The following is a 21,678-nucleotide window of genomic DNA, read 5'->3' on the forward strand; positions in this document are numbered from 1 at the left end:
CTTCAGATGTAGCGAGCCTGTGCGTGCTTAAAAATTATTGCCTTCTCTCATGATTTGGTGCATGGTGTAGATGCTGTAGCTGTTTGTCCAGTTACAGACTAACATGCATTAGGAAGTTCTGCCTGTTGGTTGGTGTTTTTGCTTGATTACCCAAGAGTCAAGTCACAAGAATACTCAGCATTTCAGTTCACTGCTTTGTCTCTGCAAAATAAACTTTCTCATCGTAGCAGAAATAAGATGTGATTTTTTTTAAAGTGTACCAACAGTCCAGTGTTATTTTTAACAGTTATAGATATGTCTTCTTTATCTAATTCAGACACTCTAAAGGCAAAAACTTTTCCTAGTACATTTCAGTTGTCTGTTCACCAGTCCTGTTTGGCCCAGAAGGAGTGATGAAAGGTTATGTTCTGTTTGGTAAAGTTTCATCGTTGCTCATGCTGTTGATCTATACTTAATTTTGTGGTTTTAGGGAAATAATTTTAGGTCATCAGCAGTTGTTTTTCTGATTACAGAAATAATCTTGATCCACTAATTACATATTTATACTGAGAAACAAGCCAGAAAACACTTGAGAGTAGAAGTATGCTAGAAAAGAGAATTTTTGCAGTAGGAAGAAATCATCATGTGTGCAACAGTCCTCCCCCACTGTTTTAGCAAGTTTAGATTAGTAGACACGATTACCTATAGGTCTGTATAGGAGATGTTGGTATCTAAGGCACCAAGCTGAGATAGAATAGGACCTCTTGAGGTCATCTAGTTCAGCCCCCTGCTCAAAGCAGTGTCACCTTGAGCAGTTTGCTCAGGGGCCATATCCACTCAGTGTTTGCGTATCTACAAGGATGGACACGCTGCAACCTCTCTGGGAAACCTACGGCAGTATGTGGCCACCCTTACAATAAAAAAAGACGTTTTCTTATGTTCAGAAAGAATCCCACAACATTAACTTAATTCAGGAGCAACTTGATCCTTGCCGCTTTTTGATACAAATTAAAGAACCATAAAATGTAATTCAGTTTACATCTTAACTAGTTGCTAGAGGTTTGCAAGAAATGTGGTTAGTGTTCGGCCAGTGGCATGCTTCTTAATCTGGAAAAATCCCAGCTATGTTTAAAAACTTCTGCCAAGATAGAGCCTCCATGGTTTATATTAATAATTTAAAATAGTTATAATATATTTATGGATTTATTTACATTTAATGGATTTTTTTGCTTTCTCTTTTTTATTTTTTTTTTAACTGTTGGCTTCATCTGCATGTACTCAGCATCCAGGTCTGTTTGCTGAGGGAGCCAGGGTCAGAAGACACACAGGAGCACGTGGATTCTTCATTTCTAGATACTTGCATAAAAGCCCTGGAACGGTACAGATAGATGAAAAGAGCACAAATCTTGATCAGGCCAAGAACAGTTCCGGGGAAATACATAGTTTGTTTTTACCTCATTCATCATGGCATCTTGTCTTTACTAATGAAGAGAGATTAATGTTTAACATACGTAAGGGTCACAGGAAAGTGAGGTGGTGATTTGCTCCTTCTGCTAGAGCAGTACTGCATTAATTGCCTAATCAGAAGTAATAAAATATTTAATAGGCTGAATTTTTTTAGGTTAATAAGTGGGAACAGAGGAGTTGGTGTTTTTCATTAAGTGCAGCAGAGAAGCCAGATGTTACTTAATAAATGACATAATTCAAGCCCCAGTATGTGTGAAAATAAATAAATACTCCCCTTTGTTTTCATCAACAGGCCTGCTAGGTGTCCTCAAACATGAAGTTTATTAACTACTGCAAAGTCTTTCTGAGAGATGTAGTGTCTTTAACTACTGTCTGTATGTAAAGTGTAGCCACTGCTGAATAGCAATTTTGTAATGTCGGAGGCGTGTGATAACAAAAACAATGGAAGAAATCAAATTCAGTAACTGCGGATCTGTGATGGATCCCAAATGCCTTGTCTGGGCTTTAGCCCAGCTATAACCCTTGCAGTGCCAGTGCTTCTGGAAACTCGCCTTATGGTCATCAGCACGGGTGGTGCTGGGGGACCTTAACCCTGACTGAGATGGTGGCCTGGGTGAGGGCTGACCTTCCTGGTTTTGGCAACTGTGAGCATTTTCCAGGAAATGTCGTTCCTTCGCTGTCACCTCTGCAGCTTCAGCAAAAGCAGAAATGAGATCAGAGGTCTCTGCATGTATTCTGGGCAACTCGGAAATAAAATGGCCTATGGCTGATGAGTCCAGACACTCCCACAAGAATAAAACACGTTTGTTAGAAAATGCTAAAGCAGTTGCAGCTTAAAATAAGGATAGAATAAAGCATTGTTTCACTGTCATCCTGGTGTGTTATGCAACTAAAAATTCGTTCTTTGAAGGAGTATTAGCTAAATAAAACTGAAGTGAACCTTGAGCTCACTGTGGAGCAAGTGCATATCATTTGAGGTAATAAAGCTCTGTTGTACCCTTACGTTGTTGTATATGATTCAATAGTTAGGCGTGACACTGCCTGAGGCCAGGGCTTTCCGGCTGGTTCGTGGGATGGCTGAGAACAGACTTCTGAACTCATGACCCTGCTTTTCTTACCTCTCCCCCATTGTCTTTGCTGGGTGATTAGCTGATGACTCATGCTTTGCGCTCAGGGGTGAAGTAGTGCTTCCTGAGTTGTCTTATTTATTTTGTAATCTGTTACTTGTCTTAAATCCACTAGCTGTGTGTGTGTGTATCTGTATATCTATCTGTCTGTCTATCTATATATCTGTTTCCTTGTCTGTAAAAGGAATCCTGGTGAAGTCTTTATGAGCACCCAGAATATAACCATTCACTTTTCACTGTTCAACTTATTTTTTCCTGTAAGTCCTTTGTTGTTTCCTGCATTGGTTTATGTATGTTATTGTGTTATGCTTAAGCCATTAGATAACCATAGAAATGTCTGGAAAAGGCAGCAGTTGTGTCTCCAAAGCCTTATTTAGTTTTAGGGATGCCTTTTCTCATAGGGGAGATGGGTCTTCTGGATTGCTATTTTAGTTTGCTACTCCCAGACTTCCTTCTGTCAACCAAATACTTGTAAGTAAGCTCCAGCTGATGCTTGACAGAGGAAATTTGTTTTGTCAGGAAACTGGCACACTTCATATGGATTTTTCTCAAAGTGATTTGGGGGAATTAAAAAGTTGTCAGAATTATCTGCTGTAATCGTAGATGGTGGCCCCGCATTTGTCGTTATGGCAGCAGCACAGGCTGCAGAAGAACCTTAATCTCCTGGGCCAGTCAAAGCAGTGGGATGTAACCAAGCATCAGCCTTGCAGCAGCTTAGCAGATAGCATATGCGTGTTCCTACTTTATAACCATGTCAGAAACTGTGACCATTTACTGTTACTTAAAATATATCAGATGGCAGTTTGGGTTTTGCTTATAATTACAACAGCTGTGGGCTGTAGCAGACTGCTCTCTCATACAGATGCCCTGCAAGTGATAACTGTGTGTGTAAGTAATATTATTTGAGAGTGTCATCTAGGATGGTAGAATAAAAATTAACATCTAAAATTATTGAGTATGAGAAGGGAGTGAAAAATAACAGAGATTAAATAACCTTCTTCATTAATTAACCTCCAGAGGAGAGCCACAAAGATGGCCAGAGGGCTGGAGCACCTCCACTATGAGGACAGGCTGAGAGAGTTGGGGTTGTTCAGCCTGGAGAAAAGAAGGCTCCGAGGAGACTTAGTAGCCGCCTACAGGAGAGATGGGGAGGCACTCTTTATCAGGGAGTGTAGTGATAGGACAAGGGGTAGCGGTTATAAGCTGAAAGAGGGTAGATTTAGATTAGATGTTAGGAATAAGTTTTTCACTGTGAGGGTGGTGAGGCACTGGAACAGGTTGCCCAGGGAAGTTGTGGATGCCCCATTGCTGGAGGTGTTCAAGGCCAGGCTGGATGAGGCTTTGAGCAACCTGGTCTAGTGGCGGGTGTCCCTGCCCATGGCAGGGGGGTTGGAACTCAATGATCTTTAAGTTCCCTTCCAACCCAAACCGTTCTATGATTCTGTAATTAATCTGTGGCTTCTCTTGTGCTTTTTGAAGTGTTTTTATTTTTCATTTTGAGTTTGAATTTGTCATGTTATGCTAGTTCCTTCAGGTGCAAAAGTTTTACTGAAAGCATGCAGCATTACAAGAGATGAAGCTCTTTTGACAGAATGTTGATGGTGGTGAACTCCTGACAGGGAGACAAATGAGCAATTCACCTAGTCAGTGCTTAACTTTTATAATGTGTCTGTTGGACAAACATAAGATCACTTCAACAGGTCTTTCAGAAAACAACACCAAATTAGCCATTCCAGAACAATAACAGCGGGGAGCACCTCTTAGTGTTGCAACTTGTTTGTCATAAAGCACTAGATGCTAATGTTGTGTATTCTTTTTTTTCCTTCCTGTAGGTGCCTGAGATTATAAGCTCTATTCGACAAGCTGGAAAAATTGCTCGTCAAGAAGAGTTTCAAAATAATCTCTCAGATGTTGAAGACCCTTTCGCCAAAAAGTTCGAGGTGCTGTTCTGTGGACGGGTGACAGTAGCACATAAAAATGCACCTCCAGCACTCATAGATGAATGCATTGAAAAATTTAATCATGCAAGTTGTACAAAGAAGTCAGATTTCAGCTCATCATCCCAGCAACATGAAACTGCCAATAGCTTCGGAGGCTTCTCTTTCAGCAACAAATTTCGGTCTGTCTTTCAGCCCTTGGTCAGTGAAGAGGAGGAGAAAAGGCCAATTAGGAAATCCTTTTCTCAGCCTGGGCTTCGTTCCTTTGCTTTTAAGAAGGAATTGCAAGAGGGAAGCAATAGGAGTAACAGCTTTGTCAGGTCTTTTGAGGAAGATGCAATTTCACTGAACCTAAAGAGTCAACTTATCCATGGACACAGTGTTGTGCAGCCAACAGACATTGCAGAAAACCGGACAATGTTGTTTACGGTAAAGCAAGATTTGGAGCTCTTGGTGGCTTTTTCACATCTTGGAGTTTGGATTGAATTGGCAAACACCAAAGCAGATGTTCTGACAGATGGCAGTTACTTCTTTAATAACTTAATTGCGATTACCAGAGCTTAATTTAAACTTGCCTATTTCTCTAGAAAGCATTACCAGTCAATGTAAATTGTTTTACATAGTCAAAATCAGTTTATATTAAATAGTTTAAAACAGCACTACCTGAAACATTGGACTTCTAAAGGCAGCTTTTAGAAAGCTACAGCAAGTTAGTATGTAGCTATACAATTGCAAAATGGTATGTACAATTACACTAACTAGTAACAGCAGAAATAAGTTTCCAGGGGAATGAGTTAACTGTGACTAGAGCAGAAGGACCAAACCATAACTGAGGGCTGGTAGACTTTGTCTCATGATAAACAGTGTAATTCATGAAGGTGTTCCTGCTGCCAACAGGTCTGTGTAATGGTGGAGTAGTGTAGTAACTTCCTAGGCTACTCCACACCTGTCTCCGCTCCTGTCCTGCCTTTGTGTGACTAGCAATGCCTTTGCCTTGATAGGTGAGCAGCAAAAATGTTTTTCAAGACCTGAGAGACAAGTAAGGAAGGTGTTATTTGCTCCTCTTATAATCCTCATGATAGATGTTATATAACATTTTGTGTATCTTATATCATATGAACATAATGCAAACCTGCAAACCTGGAGCTGATGTTGTGATGGCTGGCTATTACAAGGTCATCTCAGATCTGTCAGCTGCTGTTGGGGCTGGGAGTTTTTGAGGATGATAAAAGAGTGGAGTGGGTGCAGTTACAGCAAGTTTTTTGGAGGGGGAAAAGAGATGTGCTGCTTTAAGAAGGATTGTGAAAGTGTTACATCTGCAAAAGTAACATGAGGGAAGAAGTGTAGTTAGCTATACCTGATTTAAAACTTCTGTTTAATTGTGGCTGGCTGGCATCAGAGGGAGAAGAGGAAGAAGGTGGAGAGAAATTTTGTGCTCCAGTAAAAACAATTCCATATTTGCCTTCTTCCCCTGAGCTGGTATTTCACGCAGAAAATAGACATCCTTTATAATAATGCCTAATTTTTAAACAAATCCTGACTCCATTACTAATTCATAGCACATGTTTTAGAGGTAGGGAAATCATAGGTGGACTACTTAGGTCCAAATCCTCTTATTCCAGTGAATACATTTTTGATTTATATTAAATAGATGCAACAGTTCTCAAAGACATACACAGCTTCAGCCTGAATATAATGTCAGCCATCTGCTGAGAGGCTTATTTCCAAATTGTGGGGCTCTGCTGATCCAGCTTTCTATCTTGGGTTGCTTTTTGCATGGGAATATACTGTTTAGTGTGCACAGTTGTACTCTTTTGCCATTAAGCCAGTCTAAATTCAGATGAATATTAGGAAGTGAAGTAACTGTGGTAACTCCAGTATCCACATGTTAGCGGCTCATAGCAGAGCTGAGTTTGTTAGTTAGCCGTTCAAAGTAATGGTATGTCTACAGTGTGCACAGGATTTGTCCTATGCTCATCAGTTTGTGTGCGGCTACATATGAGATGCTTGAAAGTAACTTCATGTCCAGAGGAAAAAATCTGTATTTTCTCAGTTGAAGTTCTTGCTTGGATTTTCTCCAGGACTGCAGCAGTTGGTTGGTACGTGAGGTGTGAAAAATGTTCAGATGAGTTATCTGTTGACTTTCCTGACCTATTTCAGACAGTCCTAATTTTCGTATCTCTTCCCAAAGAACTGCTTTCCTAGACAATTTCTTTGTTTGTTTTTAGTCTTTTCTCCTGGCAGTATTTGGCAGGGAGGACAGGATGTACTGGGGTTTTTTTTCCCCTTATTCAGTTGGCGTCAAATGATCCCTGCTGCCCTGGGACCAAGTGTGAAAGGAGTATGTGGGACTGAGCTAAGAAGGAGACTGTCGCTGCAGGGAGGGGAAGGCAGCAAGGAGCAGGAGGAGGCTGCTGATAGGTGTTGGAAGGAATAAACCCATGAACATGTGCAAGGTCAGCCCTGGGGACAACACAAGGAAACCAGCAGGGAGTTGGGGAAAATCATTGTGACTGGTTGAAGTGAAAGAAGAGGTGGAAGGAAGCACAGAACCATTTTTAAACATATGGAGGTGGCACATCTTACTCGATACGTTTGCCCACAAGAGTCCCCCCTGCCCCCGTCCTTAAGAAGTTACAGGTATATTGGTGTTGCTGATGTTTTTATGTGCATCTTTTTGGATTTGGTAGTTGAAGCTTCAGCAGGTTTATCCAAGTCATGATCATTAATGGACCCAGATTCCACCCATCTTCCCTAAAATCTCATACGAGACTTGTCCTTAGCAGACTTTCTGATATGCTAGAAACTATGAGGAATTTAAGTCTTATCTGTTAAAATCTTACGAAGACATTGTCACAAGCTGACAAATTGAAAACAATAGTTTTGCCTTAAAGGTGCCCTTAGCCCATCAAAAGTTAGCATCAGCTCTTGGAACACTGTTGTACAGATTAAACTAAGTTAGAAAATATACTCCAGTAAGCTCATTTCTGTAGTTTGAGTTGAAGCCTTTAAATTAAATGCTATGTGTGTCTTAAATAAATAAATAAACTCCCCCAAAATAAATAGGTGGAATAGAGGTGGAGGCACACACTTGGATTTAAATTTTAGGACAGTTTCATTCAGCAGCTTTTGGGAATGTGATGGGTGCCAAACCAGCAGAAAATAAGTGAAGGGAGTGTGTGTGTATTTTCTCAGTTCAAAGTAAGTTACTTCTGTTATAATATTACTCTCATCTAATTAAACACTATTCTCAGTCTCTTGTCTCAAATGTGAAACTAAATCTCAGCTCAGTAGGGTCCAGAGCTCTGAATGCCGAATCGATGTTGTTTCGGTATTCTCTCCTTGGTAATAATACACTGATTGGTCTAAGTGTACAGGTAGAAAAAAAAAATTGAGATTTATGTCCAGGAAACATTTTTATAGTGAGACAAAAGGAAGTGTAATGTTACTTGTTATCTGCTTGCTATTTATTTTGCTCCTTTTAGATTGGACAGTCTGAAGTTTACCTTATCAGTCCTGACACAAAAAAAGTAGCAATTGAAAAAAGCTTTAAGGAAATATCCTTTTGTTCTCAGGTAAGATTGCAGTGTATTATTTCTCTCTTTTATTTGTTTAAATATTCTCCACTTGTGATTGCTTATGTACTGCTTTCTCCTAGCACTTCAAATGCGTTCTTACCCCAGCGTTTCAGTAATTGGTATCGACAAGTTGCTAGTAATTTTGTAAAACTGTCATTCTTTTCTCATGCTTTACATCGTAATTTCTGAGATAATGACTCACTTCTGTGTGCACTGGATGAGTACTATGAGCTAGAAGGAACACCCTGGTCATCTCTGGTTTGAGATTTCAGCGGGTGTGATTCACAGTTGTGCAAATTTGGGATTATCTGAGCCATATTTTTCAAGAAGCAATAATGAAAGGAGATAAATTATATGTAAGAGTTCTCTGAAAACTACTTCAAAAAATTTTTTTTCTAGAGTATAAATTGTATGTGTGTCAAAGAAGAGAATCCTCTGTGATGCAGAGGTAGCATGTGATGCACCGAGGGCAAGCATATTTCGAAGCCTCCTCTTACAGTACTAATCCCTCTTCCTTGTCCAACAGAGTTTACTTCCCTGTCCTACAGAGTTTGCTTCCCTGTCCTTCACTCATTTTCATGGCTCTCACTTTGAATTTGCAGGGATTATGTGAGGGTGAAATTTATCTAATGACTTGAGTGGTGATGTTTTGAAAGAGGTGCAGCTTACACATGTGAAGATGCAGTAATGGTGTTGCATAGGTTACAGGGGTGTGTGATTCACACTCAGCGACAGCAGCGGCTCAGGGGTGTGCGGTCAGAATAGTCACATCAAGGACATGGGACAGCTCGGGCAATTGCAGCACTCCTGTATGAGCAGCTGCACTAACTGCTGGCACGTCCTGTGTACGGGAGCAGAGGACTCTCCTTTGAGAGTTGCTCAAATATCAACCTGCAGACTGAAATGACTGTTCATAAAGACATTTCGTAGACCACTTGCTTTTGTTGACTAACCAGTGTCATGATACAGGAATTTGTCTTTATCTGTTTTCCATCCTGCAGGGCATTATTTATATTGAGTTTGCCTGTGTACCAGATTTGATTCAGTTTAAGTGAATGGGGGGATGGAATTTGATTAATTAAACTAGGTTAGAGTCCTTAGAGAACATTTAATTCCTTTAAAATGTGTTATACATAATTTTTAGTTTAAAACTCAGAGAAATTAACCTGAACTGTAATTATATAAATAAACTTATATTTATTGAGGGATGGATGTTCCTGCTAGTTTAACTAAAAATTCACCTTGAATTAAACTGATGCAATGCTTGCTTGTACTATGGGGCTTGGGTGGGAATAAGACCTGGTATACCAGGATGTGAATTTGCCACTCTTTCTTGCACTAGGAACTATTTTGCACTTGGTTTATTTGAATAGAGCTCTCCTCAGTGCATCACAGACTCTGTTCTTACTGATATTGGGGCAAAACTATTTTTTTTCCTATAGAATGTTTATTTACCCATTTTTAAATATATGGAATATGTTTTGCTGTTATTTGCTTCTAGCTTTTTTGGATTGGGATTTTTTTTTTATAAGTGACTTTTTTTTTTTTTAATTTTATGAGGATAGCTTTCATCACTAAACATACAGGTACCTGTTCTGAGAATTTCAGAGTAAACATAAGTAGTTTGTATGCTGTCAGATCAAGAGCTTTGAAGACACCTCCTTGATCACAGAAAAACATTTATCCACGTGTTCCTTTAGGCCATCTCCTTAGGCAGGAGCTACTTAGGTAGACTTTCTGACTTGCCCTGAAGGTCAGGAGGCAGTTGTGCTCCTCAGAGCAGTAGGAGTGAGACTTTGATTGAATTCTTCCCTCCTGTCTGAAGAATGTGCAACTGGGCAGATGTTATGTCAGTTGGGCAAATATTTGTATTGGGGTACACACTTCCCCCAAGTATGCACATTTCGGACGACTTGACAGAATGATCTTATGGACTCATCTTGATCATACAAGAACTTTAATAATCTTTTCTTGAAGGCATCCAAATTAAACTACAAGGGAGATCAGAATCATTACTTAATTTCCAGAATGCCCAATCCATCAGTGAGATATAATGGCAGAAAGAAGTATGTGGTCATGGGGCAGTATCTGAATTAGCTAATCTGGAACAGCTGAGAGTATTTGCCAGCTCCTGCTACCTTGCAGTTTTTTATACAGGGTCATGTTGCCAGCTGGGCTCCCTCCACTGTAGCAGTTGTGCTTTCAGGAGAAGAAATGGGCTTTCAGAAGAAGGAACATGGGCCGGGGGATTAGAGGGGGGGCTCAGTGCATTCTGTACACATCTCTGATGTGGATGACGGAGGGAGAAGGTCTGTGGGTCGCAATAGCCTGTTCTTGCTTTGTCACATAGCTGCCTTCTAAAATGCTTAGCCTGGACATCCAATGGAGCTAGAGCTGGAGAAGCTGCAGGCTTTACATCATTTGAATGTCCTTCTGATCTTTTTGTTCTCATGGCATACTAGTGCCTGATGTTTGTTATCTATGTGGTATTGTCACACTCCAACAAACCAGATATCTCCATATATGTTATTTTCTTTTATTCAGCTGGCATGCTCTGAAGGCTTATTGTTAGTATTTTGAACAATAAGACAACATTGTTTAGATTACTTAAGGGTATCTGATGCTATAACATGTTATTTTTGGGGATGCCTGGGCATTCTGTTTTATAGAAGTTTTCTCTTTTTATGCTTTTTAATTTTTTTTTAATGTTTTCTACATGATAAAAGGACAAAGAGAATATTCGGTGATTCTTACTGTGGTAACAAGGAAAAGCGAAAAAAAAAACAAAAAACCTAACAGAAAAGTCCTGTCTGGTATCTTCAGCTTGCTTAAATTTCACTGAAATTTCTGATTTACTGTGATTCATCATTATGATATTTGATACGGCAGTTTATTGCCTCTTTACCCAACTTTAATATTGTTGTGCCATGGCAGCTAGAAGGTAGGAAAATGGTGCTGAGTGTAATTGAATTTCTATAAACAGGCTCTAACCACTGTGCACATAGTTCATCTTCATAAGTTTGGGGGTTTTTAGCAAAAACAGGAATGGTGCACTGAGGAGATGTGCACTGAGATCACTTACCTCTACGCATTTTAAAGTCTTTTCTTCATAACAGAAAAATAATTCCCAGCAATTGCAAAACCTTCTTAGAATTTTACCAGGATGTATTGTTTATCTACTTTTGCAAGTAGATTGTGCCTGAATTTGCATGCCTTTTAGGAGAAATAAATGCTTCCATGAGTGGTCTTTAAGGAATATATTTAACCATTGTCATTTTTTAACGAGCCAAGTTTTTCTTTAGGTGGAAAAAAAATTATCCATTTTTCACTTTGATTTACTCATGCAAATGTAAAGCAATTGTTTACCGCTTACCCGAAGGAGAAGAAAAACAGAGCAAACGTTTTTCCCTGGCTGTTTCCAATATTGAGTAAAATAGATCTTGAATAGTATTTATTGATCCCTGGAAGTGTTTTCCAATGCGTCTATTATAATTCAGTCATTAAAAAACCAAAATAAGAAACAACCTCTGACTTCAGTGAAATTTAAAAGATTAATGAAGTAATAGGTTCTATAACAGAATAGATTTTTAATGGCAAGATGACTTTAATATAGCTGTAACAGAGATACATGACCTATCTGTCATCCTGTTGGGCCTTTCATGCTTCTGTTCCTGGAAAAAAATACAGATACAAAACATTCAAAGTAGATATGATTGCTTCATTACTGTTGTTTTTGTACTAGGGAATTAGACATGTGGATCACTTTGGGTTCATCTGCAGAGAGTCTTCAGAAAATGGAGGCTTCCACTTTGTTTGCTATGTGTTTCAGTGTACAGATGAAGCACTGGTAAGTAAAAGAAAAGAAGAGCCTGATAAAATATTAGGCCCTGAAAGTCTTCTATTGCTCCATGCTCTGTATTTTGCTGAATGTCTTCAGATCCTGCTCCACTCAGAAATATAATTATTTTAAAAAGGTATCTAACATAGCAGTCTGCAAAGGCACTTTTAATTTGTTTTGAAGACAGAAGTTAAAACCCCCTTTAAAATCCAGTGAAACTTCCTTTCATTGCACAAACTGTGTTAGACAGTATGCCTCTTTTTTGGAAGAGGGTTTTTTCGTAGTGTACCTGTTAAAATTGGGACTTCACTACTGTGCTCTATGTCAGGCCAGTGCATCACAACTGCAGTAAGTGTTTTTATCGCAGACAAGAAAAAGTTTCTAGATAGAGGTATAATTTTTTATTCAACCATAGTAATAAAATTGGGTGGCCTGGAAGGGATATGACTTCACAATTATTTTTGTCTTGCTTGTGTTTTTGTGTGCAGAAATGGCACAGGACCAGCTTTTCTTTTTAGTCATAAGCACATTCCCAACCATGCAGCAGTATAATTATGAAAGACTGTTAAGTTTGCATTAAAGAAAACAGAAGCTCAGTGGAGGAGTGAAATTCTGTTCTTTTGCACTTTATTCTTTTCAGGTTGATGAAATCATGATGACATTGAAACAGGCTTTCACCGTAGCTGCTGTGCAACAAACTTCCAAAGCACAGCCTCAGCTCTGTGAAGGATGTCCTATGCAAAGCTTGCATAAACTCTGTGAGAAGATAGAAGGTGAGGTTTAAAGAACTTTCTGGTCAAATATATTTTCTAATGATTTTATTGGGGAACAAACTTGCATGGAAACGAAGGGAATGAATGCTTAAAAAGAGCCTGGGTCTTGGGATGGAGGGTTGAAAGACAGTCTTTTTATGTAGAGGACTGCAATGTAGAATTATCTGTAAGGTAATAAGTATTTTCTAACAAAAGTTAAGTTACTTTCTTAAATTTAGTTGAATTTTTGAAAACTAATCAGGAGTCAAAATTTTACTGAATTGCTGCTAGCTTGGCTCTAGTAGCCATGTAAACACAGAGGACTGTAGATAAGGAACTTCTCAAGAATGTATGCTCCAATAGCTATTACCTCCTGTCCTGTTGAATCCACTTAGATACTGGCATTACACTACCACTAAGCATAAACCAAACAGTGAGCTTTTAATATGCATGTTTGTGGCGTTGATCTATAATCCTTCATGAAAAGGAAGCAGTTAGAATTGTAGTTGTTGCCCAAAAAACCAAGTTCAAGACAAAAAAAACCTCTTTGCATTTCAGCAAATTTCACAGTTAGGTTTTGTTCATTTAAGCAGTGTCTGGGGTGAATGAAGGGCAACAGCAGCTTGTCAGATCATGTGGCAGTAGCTTGTTGGACTAAAACCTATCTTGTCTTGATTTGATGAAACTGGAGAACTTCCAAAACTACTTTTCACTCTTGTTCGGTCTTCAACTAGCTATGATTTTTGAAAAATTTCTTAAAGGCAAATGATTTTTAATGCCTTTAATAGTCTTATCTGGTTAATCATATTGCTTCTGAAGGAGAAATGCCATGATCGGAAAGTGAAGTACAAAATACTGTTGATGGTTTGCTGATTTTCCACAGAAAATAGAGGAAAGGAATTTAATCCAGGATGAAAGGAGAAAAAAATAATCTGAATGAGAGGGTAGTCTGCTTTAGACTGTCCGTAAATTATTTTAGCAAAAGGCAAAACAAGAACTTCAGTAACATGCAATAAATTTACTCTTTTTCAGAAGAGGCCAAGGCATAAAAACTGGAGAACATCAGTGGAATTATATTTATACCACAAGCAAAATCCAAGCAGTACTGCATAAAACACCAACAAAGCAGTCTGCTAAAATGCAGTAAATTGTGGGCTTATTTTATTTTGTACGATAATGGAATCTTCTGCTAAGAGTATAATCCTGGTCTGTGCTCAGTAAATCTCCTCGTGCAGAGTTCGTGTCCCTCATTTTAAAGACATGAGTTCAGTAGTAGGTTTAAAGTAACCTAGAGTTCTCTCTAATGCCCTGTTATGAAATCAGTGCAACGGGTCAGCTCAAATAACTGAGGAGCTTTGGCTTAAATTGTGTGCATATTTATGTGATTGATTAATTCTGACAAATTTGACCCTGTGATTTGTTCTTTTTTGTTCCTCCTGGTAGGGTTACACCCTTCTAAGACTAAACTAGAGCTACAAAAGCATCTAACAACACTAAATAGCCAGGAGCAGGCCTCTGTTTTTGAAGAGGTTAAGGTAAGCTCTTTGTTTCCTACAAGATTTTAAAGCAACTGGTGCTTTTTTCTAACATCAGTGTGAAGCACCAAAGTTATTGTCAGTTTTTGTGAATTATTAATTATCTTTATTAATAGACCGTTAATCACCTTGTACTTTTGTGTCAATATTATTTTTCTAGAGCTGTTAAAAACTTGTCTTTTGATGGAAATGGCTTATTTTATGGATTTTTCTTCCCCTAATACTACTTGTTTTCCGTGAAAGTGCTGACTTCTCACTGAGTATAACTGCACACATTTTTTTGATGGTAAAGGCAGTAACTTGGGAGAACATTCAACTGTTAACTTTGACCAAAACCAAATTACTGTAACATTCCCAGATCAGAAAATTTCCTGCCTAAAGTTCATCTTAGATCTTAATACTTGTCAAACTAACTAAAACTAACTTTCTGTCTTCTGAATGAAAACCATTTTAGCACAGAGGAAAGCACAGCTGGATATAAGACAGATGAACTTTGTAGGAAGTGTCATTGGGCTTGGCACACTATTGAAGATTAGGAAATTTCAGACTTTAAAAAAAATAATATTTCCTTCCTCTCTTGAGTCATTTCAGTCTTTGTGTGTTTCCTTGTGGCAGTTTATCATCCAGTACCAAATTTGGAAGTTACTCTGTGGGAGCAATTCCATGAGCTAAGTAATTTCTTAGTGTATAGCTGGCACTGTTGCCTTTTAGTATTCTGCATGCATTTTAATGGCCTAAAGCTTCTAGCAGTTACAGGAAAATGTTAATTGCTTCTGGTGAGAGTCTGCAAACTATTAACTTCATAAAACCAAGGGTAAACTGTGTCTCTCCTGCCTATCTTTTTCAGTTTATTTTTGAGTTGGACTGCCTGAAATTTTAGTTGTGGCATTATTACAGCTCCATTTGTTGTAACCATAATTTGCATTTTTTAGATAACTGTCTTTCTAAGGATATTTTTATTATTAATCTGATGTGCTACCTTGGCATTAGCTAATTCATACTGTATCCTCTGCATTACATCAATAGGCTTAAAATAGCATATGCTTTTCAGAAGTTAGGCTTCTGGGGTTAAATTCTATAATAAATTGTTTTTAAAATATGTTCTCTTATGATAATTCAGAACTAAATAGAATGCAGCAGAGACGAATTTGTTCACCTTGTGCACTGACTTTTAAAATACCTGTGTCATTTCCCAAAAATGAAATGTCCAATGAGAAGGATTTCTAGGAGGAGGGTTGTGCATCATAACTGCAAGGCAGTACTTGATGAGTGCTACAAACTCAGAACTGCAGTGTTTTGGTTTTCTTTACATCAAAAGTGAATTCTCAAAAAATATTTTTCAAGTCTTTATTTGCTTTTGGGAATTTGATACCTCTACAGTTGTCCTTTATCTGTAATGTAAATTCTGTCATGTATGGCATGAGGTCAAGTGTTTCTCTGTGTTGCGGTTTTGCCTGGGACACTGGTGTCCTCTGGTGGACAGGAGTGGTAGCATTAACCAAGTTAAACTTGTTCTTACACTAGCAAGGTATTGACAGTAACAAAAATGAAGAGTAAATATTTGCTAACTATTATACAAATATGTAATTGCTGTGCTTGTGGTGTTTTCAATTAAAGAAATTAAGACCAAGAAATGATCAGAAAGAGAATGAGTTGGTTATCTCCGTTTTGAGAAACATGTATGAAGAAAAACAGAGGGACCATGTTCATGTTGGAGATGCAAAACAGGTAAGTAATCATTCAGTTTTAGCTTACATAAGGAGGAGCCAGGAGAAAATCTTCTATTTTTATGTCTTTTCAAAGGCTAATTTCCATCACTGGAATTACGGAACTTCAAACTGCAGGCAGTGGTGAACACTGGTTTTGCTTATGATTCATAGGCTGTCGTCATGTGCCAAAACAAGCATATGTCAGATTTTGTGGTATTTGGTACAGTCTGATTTCAGGCCTAGGAGCAGAGATGCAGACAAGGCAGTCCACTAATTTGGTTGTTTCTTTCTTCTCACTACAATGAAAATCCATGTATGTGACAGAATATGTAATGAATTTGTAATTGCTCTCAGTCTATCTGTGGCATTTGCCATCCTACTGCTTTGTCTGTGTGAGTCAGTGTCCTGACAACACATTGGATTTGATCCTTGCTAAAGAGTATTACATTTGCTTCATAGCTGGAAGTTATTTCTTGTGTGCATAGCACCGTTTGAAGTGGCCTCAAGGAGGAGTGGCTGAGGAGGATTGCTGCAGGAACAGCAGCAGAGACTATCATGCATTTCCAAAGATCTGAGCTACCTTTCATTCTGTATGAACTTGCATCAGTGCTGTTTCATTGGCTATTTGTGCAGCACATTTAAAATCTTTTCAAAAGGGATTAATGGTTTTGGATGCTGTGGTTTGCGACTAACTAACTTGAGACACCTCGAGGAGGTTAGTATTTAAAAGAGGATCAGCACCCATTCTTTGGAAACTTTCAGTTCCAATTATTTGACCCTTTTAAAATCCTGACTGTCCCACCACTGCTGGCTGATAATTCCATTGTGATGACTGCTGTTGGATATTTGTGATATAAACTAGCAAACAAATATATGGAGAGTAATTAGAGCCTTGAAGAAATTGGAGAAAGCTGCAAGTCTTCATTTACTACTTGTTCACTTTGTTAATCTTGTTTCCTTTTATGTATTACTGGCTAATTACTGAGCTCACAGAAAACAGAAAGAAAACTTGGCATATTTTGTTCTCTCATTTCTTGTCTTGGGCATCTCACCAGAAATACGTTTTAAGAAAAAGGATTGTAGTTATGGCATGACAGGAGGAAACACTGCCTGAGGTCCTCTATCATCATACCTGAAATATTTTTATTTGGTCTAATGCCAGCTGATTATCAAATAGTTGTCAGTCACGAATGGCTTGGAAATAGGGATATATGAAGCATGATAATGTCTTAATTTGTCTTCAGTGTGATTTGAAAATTCCTAAGGCCTGCAGTAGTCTGTTCCTGAAACCAAAATTGATTAATATGACGCTTGCAAAGGCACCAATGCTCTAAGAACAGAGTTGACTTGCCCCCAGTCCATCATTTGTCGTAGCATAACATTTTATATTTACTCTGATAACTTATCTCCAGAGCTGTGTAATAGCAGATACCTTTGAACATGTACTCTGGCAGTGTTATTTGTCTCAGCAATCATTAACCCATGACATCCTGATGTCCCTGTTCCCTTATTTTCTGCAAAGGTATTTGCTTTTGTGCTTTTCATCACTTTTTTAATTTTAATATTTAACTCAGGGGAGGAAAAAAATGAAATGTGATTCTAGTACATGGATCTTAGTTGACAAAAGTGACCTTCAAAATAAATATCTTTTCCTAAGAATGTAATAGCAGGCAGCATCTGATTTGCCCTTTGAGCATAAGATGACTGAAAGTAAAAAGAAAATACAGAAGCCTGTAACTTTGTCTTACTGGAAATAGGATGCTTTTAAATTATATCTAGACAGGACTATCCAGTGATTATGATGATGTGCTTGCTCTTCAGCTGCCCGTGTACTGATAGTTACACAGATCACGCATTCAGATCTCTGAAATTCAGATCTCTGAAATTAGGGCCAGGTAGAGAGGGCTACGGTGGTTGACAGCCTCAAGATAAACACGCAAAAATAACACTGAAAACTGTGCAACAGTGCTCTGTTTTCTACTGCAGGTGTTAGGTTTGTATGGTAATATTTGCACCGTAGTGTCATTTCTATATTTGCTACACTAGTCTTCACAAGCACTAAAAATGAACTGAAATATTTATTTAAAAAGCAGAACTCTGAATAGACTCTTAACTTTATGGTGGAAGTGTTCCCACTGGTGAAATATGTAGAAGCATTAGATTGTTATACATCTTCCTATTTTAATATAATGGATACACTTGAGAGTTCTTGTTAATTATGAGCTTCATCAATTTTGATTAATTTCTTGGCTGAAAAAAAAGTAAATCCATCAGAAATCTCTAATCTGTTACAGGTGAGCATTTAGAATTTGTACAGTGGTACTTTGGCATTCAAGAAAGTTTGTCAACACAGCCATGTCAAAATGGCAATTCTTCTGAAGCATGCTACTACACTCAACACCTTAAGAGATTTCCTGGTCTTATGTTAGTATAGTAATAGATACTATGTAACTTCAGTGTAAGTATCAGGAGAGAAAAAGGCATCAAAAGCCAAGGACACCAGGAGAAAATACTGATTCAGGTTACAGAAGTCATCAAACTGTTCACTGAGGTTCTGCTCCGTGCTGTTGAGTGTTTCATATTTATGTTTTTAAACCCTTGCAGACTTCACAAGTTAAAAAAAGAATGCTGTAAATGAGGTGCCCAGCAGTGCTCCAAGATTCAGATTAGATATGTTAAAGAACAAAGCAAAAAGATCTCTGACAGAATCGTTTGAAAGTATTTTATCACGTGTAAGTATCTTCATGTTTATTGCCTCTGAACATAATTTCATCATTTTATGTACTTGAATGATAGAAAAGTCATGTTTTTTATTCTTCCAGGTTGTAGCCAGGTGGTTATTAAAGGCACAGTGAGAAAAATATTTGAGTGTACCTGTTAGAAAAAGGCAAAACAAAGCAGGGCTTTGGTAGAGAGAATACTGAGTCCTGGAAGAAGTGAACTAATTGCTAGATAAGAAATAGTGTGTATAGGCATTTCAAAAAATTAATATGAAGTCGAGTATGAGAACTTATGAAAAGCGACCATTGTTTTATTTCTCTATCAGATTTAGAAAATTAAGGAAGTAATTGTAATTGTTCACTTCTCTTTATGTAGAAGGAAATGATTAGTATGACCAAGCATTCCTACTGAGATAGTATTTTAGTAGTGACATAGAACTGATGAATAATGGGGCATCTGAACTTGTAAATGCTAGAAATTATTTGAAGGTGAGGAGGACTTCAGAAGGCACTAAGAACATGCAGGTATTATGTAATATCACATCAGGTAAAATTATTTGTAAACTGTCTGGCAAATACCTATTAGTGGCAAAAACTTGAGCTCCAATGTGATAGTGATCCCCAAGAAATCATGTTAGGAAAATGTTTATCATAAACAGATGGCTGAAAATATCTGCTGAAACTATACAGCAGCAGTTAAGAAAACAAATCAGATGTCAAGTTTACGTACTACTTAAACCTACAGAGCGTTGTCTCATTCAAATATTCTTTGTTTTGCGCCTCATGGGAAAAGTCTGAGGAAAATAAGAGGAGACTTGGAAAGACTTCTGCTTGACAAAGGATTAAAAAATTCAGATGTCCCTTTTTTAAATAAAAGAGAGTTGTGACAGAATGCCAAACAACAAATATTAAAGACATTTCTCATCAATGAACAGCTAAATTGAAGCAAGATCTAGTGCAGTTTATTGGGTCATAAACATGGCAACTTGTAGTGAAAAACTAGACTTTCAAAACTTCTTTCAGACATCTTATCGAACCTGTTCCCTGAAACAAATGATGGCAAAAGCTTGTTCTCTCTGTTATAATTACACATATAGAGAGAATTTTTAATTCAATATTTCTTCTCATTGCTTTCCAGACAGCTTTTCTAGAGTTCAGCTCCATAAAATCCTTCTGTGGGAGTGTTCAAGATGTGAAACATAATGTTAGTGTTGTTGCTCTTAACTATAGTAGTTACTGTTCTGATTTTTGCCAGTTTGTCCTGACTGGCATAAGCTGTCTTCACATAAGCACAGCTGTGTATTGGTTGCATTTTTGCTGTCAACAGCTGTTTTGGTGGAAGTTCTTGTTTTTGATAAGGTCTGAGGCAAAACATTTTGTTTGAGCTTCAAGGAGAGAATAGTCAGTTGTGTGAGTAACAGGAACATCTTACATTTTACCAGCAATAACAGTTCAAAGAGAACATGAGCCTGAATTTCAGAACATAAAAAAATTATACCATGTAAGGTTAGGAAGGTGCAGGTTGCATAGTTGTGTTAACACATAAGAATCCAGCTTCTTGATGTTTCTCTTGGTTACATAAAAGCATTAGTTGAACAAATTATTAAAAAAAAATTGTTGAACAGACTATACAAAAATATTCATGCTTTCTGATTTGTAGGCATTGAGATGATAATAACAGAAATTATGTTTTGCTGTGTATTAAATTTACATGGTTTTAAGTCCTTTGTAATAGATGGGTTTTTTTGTTTCTTTGTATCTTTGTAAGAAGTACCTACTGTGAAAATTTCCTGTTTGGAATTTAGCAGTAATTATAGTACACGTGGGGAGTGTGTGATTATGTACTTATCATGGAAAGCACACCGCTGCCCATGAGAATTCCTTAATTCCACAGGATCCTTAAAATGTCAGTGACTGTTCTGAATGAAGCCTCTGTTTCTCACAGGGGCAAAGGCTATTCTTAAGCATTTAAGAAAATTAAATTTGCTACTGTCTTTGAAAATTACAGATTCTGACTGTGCTACACAAATCTCTTTTTGGTATGCTCTGTATATTATAATCTTAACGGCTGGTATGCTTTATCTCTCCAGGGCAGTAAAGCCAGAGGTCCGCTGGACAGTTCGGGTGCTGTGGATTTGGACAGCTCCATGTCTAGTACGTTAAGCAGCACAAGTAAAGTAAGTAAAGCCTGGAGTGGATGTACGTATTTAGAACCTTCAGATAGTATTCCCTGAAACAACTAATCGGATGTGAAATGCAGTTACCAACTGCTCATATAACTCTTATTTTCCAACATCTTGCATTTTGTTTTGATTATTTTTCGGAGTAAACAAGCTAACTGATTGTGTCTGAAAAGAAAGAAATCCCAGAACTGCCAAACAGTATGGTAGAAACAGTATCACAGAGTAGGGAGGGTAGGTATGTCCTTTTCTTACTGCCTCTAAGAGTCCTGCTGCCACCTGCTGACCCATAGGGTGTGTCTTTATTCCTGTGCGGAGTCCAGCTGAGGGTGATGAGGCTGTATGCATTGCAGGCAGCCTCTCGGATTGGCCCCTGCCTTTCTGTGTGGTTCTTTTTTTTTTTTCCCAGCTTGAAGCAATATTTAAGTTTTTTAGAATTTGCAAGTTGGTTATTGGAATAATTTTTGATACATGTAACATATTAGAATATGTGTGAGTCCTCAGAGGGACAACTTGAACAAAGTACTTTCACATTTTTACTGTGATAACAAAGTCAAGCTAAGAAATGGCAGTCATGTCAGTACAATGATGACATCTAAGATGCTGTAACCTTTACAGGTTCACTGGAGATTTACATACTTCTTGACAAGATGGGACTCATACTAAGTATGTGTTTCTGTTCTCCAGAATTTTCAAGTTGCTTTCATGCCTTTCATTCTGTTCTCCATGCTATAAAAAAGCAGTGCCATCAGGCTCCATTTGGATTAGAAATGCCTTTTACTGTATATAAGCATATGTTTTGTATTTATGTATCTTATTGTGTGAGTCTATATATGTGAAATCAAATATTATATAA

General features: G+C 37.9%; 1 protein-coding gene across 1 annotated transcript in view; it reads left to right on the forward strand.

The window, feature by feature from the left end:
• Positions 1 to 4,405: 4,405 nt before the first annotated feature.
• LOC104467170 (TBC1 domain family member 1-like) overlaps positions 4,406 to 21,678 on the forward strand; it is a gene marked incomplete at both ends in the record, with an annotated part of 38,347 nt that continues 21,074 nt past the window's right edge. The window contains 8 exons of the mRNA XM_010080839.1: positions 4,406 to 4,939; positions 7,996 to 8,085; positions 11,831 to 11,935; positions 12,567 to 12,699; positions 14,122 to 14,213; positions 15,831 to 15,962; positions 18,547 to 18,654; positions 20,733 to 20,819. Of these exons, the coding sequence (XP_010079141.1) occupies positions 4,406 to 4,939; positions 7,996 to 8,085; positions 11,831 to 11,935; positions 12,567 to 12,699; positions 14,122 to 14,213; positions 15,831 to 15,962; positions 18,547 to 18,654; positions 20,733 to 20,819 (1,281 nt within the window). The remainder of the gene's footprint in view (positions 4,940 to 7,995; positions 8,086 to 11,830; positions 11,936 to 12,566; positions 12,700 to 14,121; positions 14,214 to 15,830; positions 15,963 to 18,546; positions 18,655 to 20,732; positions 20,820 to 21,678) is intronic.

This window comes from Pterocles gutturalis, unplaced genomic scaffold (genome assembly GCF_000699245.1).
Source record: "Pterocles gutturalis isolate BGI_N339 unplaced genomic scaffold, ASM69924v1 scaffold42889, whole genome shotgun sequence".
Classification (NCBI taxonomy): Eukaryota; Metazoa; Chordata; class Aves; order Pterocliformes; family Pteroclidae; genus Pterocles; species Pterocles gutturalis.